The sequence below is a fragment of the Fukomys damarensis genome, unplaced genomic scaffold (assembly GCF_012274545.1).
Source record: "Fukomys damarensis isolate Sample0158 unplaced genomic scaffold, DMR_v1.0_HiC HiC_scaffold_36, whole genome shotgun sequence".
Taxonomy (NCBI): Eukaryota; Metazoa; Chordata; class Mammalia; order Rodentia; family Bathyergidae; genus Fukomys; species Fukomys damarensis.
In genome coordinates this window covers 45,720,429-45,722,131 of record NW_022900948.1, presented here as the reverse complement: position 1 = coordinate 45,722,131, position 1,703 = coordinate 45,720,429, and the positions used below count along the sequence as shown (strand labels likewise).

Genomic DNA, 1,703 nt, shown 5'->3' with positions numbered 1-1,703 from the left:
CCCCTCTGCTGGCCCAGCTTCCTGTTTAAGGTCGTATTTTGGATGTCCTTCCTGCTGGGCATGTGGAGAGCAGCGCTGCTGCACCAGCCTTCTGTGGCTGCTGACGGTCACTGTCCTCCACTGCAGGTGACAGACCACGCCACCACTGCCCTGCTGCACTACCAGCTGCCCCAGATGCCGGACGTCGTGGTCAGATCCTTCATGGTGAGTCCGAGCTGGCTGCCCTCGGTGAGGACAGGCGCCTCCGGGGGAGGCCGGACCTCGGGCAGACACAGACCCAGGCGTGGTGGCCTCGTGGTGCAGGGAGGACGTGGGGACCGCAGAGCGCAGGTGGCTGAGTGAAGGCTTTAGCCTAAAGGCTGCATTCATCGTCCAGACCTGCGCTTTGCCACCAGAAGGCTATGGGATGGTGCCGAAGGGTCTGCACAAACGGGGTCTCGCCAGCACGCTCAGGAGGCCTCCGACGCCAGTGCACCTGCACCCCTTCATGGGCCGGGAGGCTCCGGGGCGTCCGCCCACAGCGCATCTCTGTTACGTGGGCCTCATCCTATAGATGGTGCCAGAAGAACTGCTCTCTGACCTGCTCGAGGTGTGCACTGCTCGTTACGCACCTGGGGCACCAGGGCTGTCTCTGCCGCCCCCCAGGTGTGCTGGGCCACACAGTGACCAGACTGACGACCTCTCAGGTCAGATTAGCCAGAGGCACCATCGTCGTGTCTCCGAGACGTCAGCCGCAGCTGGGTGGGGAGCAAAGAAAAGGGGTGGATGGACCCTCAGGAGACTCGGGCCCTCACCTGCAGGGCCGCAGCCTCTGTGAGGAGCTCCGTGGCGCGGAGGGGCAGTGCCAGGGCTCCCGCAGGAACCCTGGGCATCGCTTGGGTCCTGATGGGTGGGAGTGTTGGAGGCGCCCAGTGCCATTCTGTCCTCACCTCTCTTTGTAGACCTGGTTAAGGAGCTACATAAAGCTGTTCCAGGCCCCCTGCCAGCGCTGCGGGAAGTTCCTGCAGGATGGCCTTCCCCCGACCTGGAGGGACTTCCGCACCCTCGAAGCCTTCCACGACACTTGTCGCCAGTGACCCGTCGCCCAGTGACGCCCCCGCTGTGTCCCCTCCAGGTGGGGGGATGCCCGTCAGCAGCACGTGGGCTCTTCCTGTGAGCCAGGACACCGGGCCTGTCCTCTGCGTCCCTGTTGAGGTCATCTTCACGCTGTCACCGTCCTGCGGTCTGTGTTCGGGTGTACTGTGCTGCTGGGCTGTTTCGTTTTGGTTTTGTGACTTTCATTTGTAAACATAAACCTTTTGTACCCAGAACAAGGCCTCGGCTCCCTTCTCTCAGCCCCTTTCCATTCCGCTCCGGAAGGGTGAGCAGTCTGTTTACAGCGGCTCGAGCGGCCTGAGAAATGGGGTCGTTCTGGTGGAGGAAAGGCACGCGGGCCTGTGTGCTGCACCCCAGAGGGAGAGCAGCCTTCGGGAGGCTCTGTGTGTCCGGCCCTCTGTCCCCGTTCTTTAATTCCTGCGAGTCCACTCTGGCCACATCTGCCCGGTTCATGCTGTGCCTGACCCCAGCCCCCGGAGCCAGGCTGAGCTGTGAATGTGGAGGTCGCTGCCCGGGAGGGGCTTCCAGGAGGACCGCTGCTCCCGGCTGCCCTCCGGGCTGAGAGGAGCAGAGGGCAGCGAGGTGGTGAAGAGGGACAAGGCCAGTGC

General features: G+C 63.5%; 1 protein-coding gene across 2 annotated transcripts in view; it reads left to right on the top strand.

Moving 5' to 3' along the window:
- Positions 1–1,307, top strand: part of Med27 (mediator complex subunit 27) — a 173,172-nt gene extending 171,865 nt beyond the window's left edge. For both annotated transcript variants that reach the window (XM_010627394.1, XM_010627392.1), the window contains 2 exons: positions 127–204; positions 942–1,307. In XM_010627394.1, the coding sequence (XP_010625696.1) occupies positions 127–204; positions 942–1,076 (213 nt within the window). In that variant the 3' untranslated portion in view covers positions 1,077–1,307. The remainder of the gene's footprint in view (positions 1–126; positions 205–941) is intronic.
- The last annotated feature ends 396 nt before the right edge of the window (positions 1,308–1,703 follow it).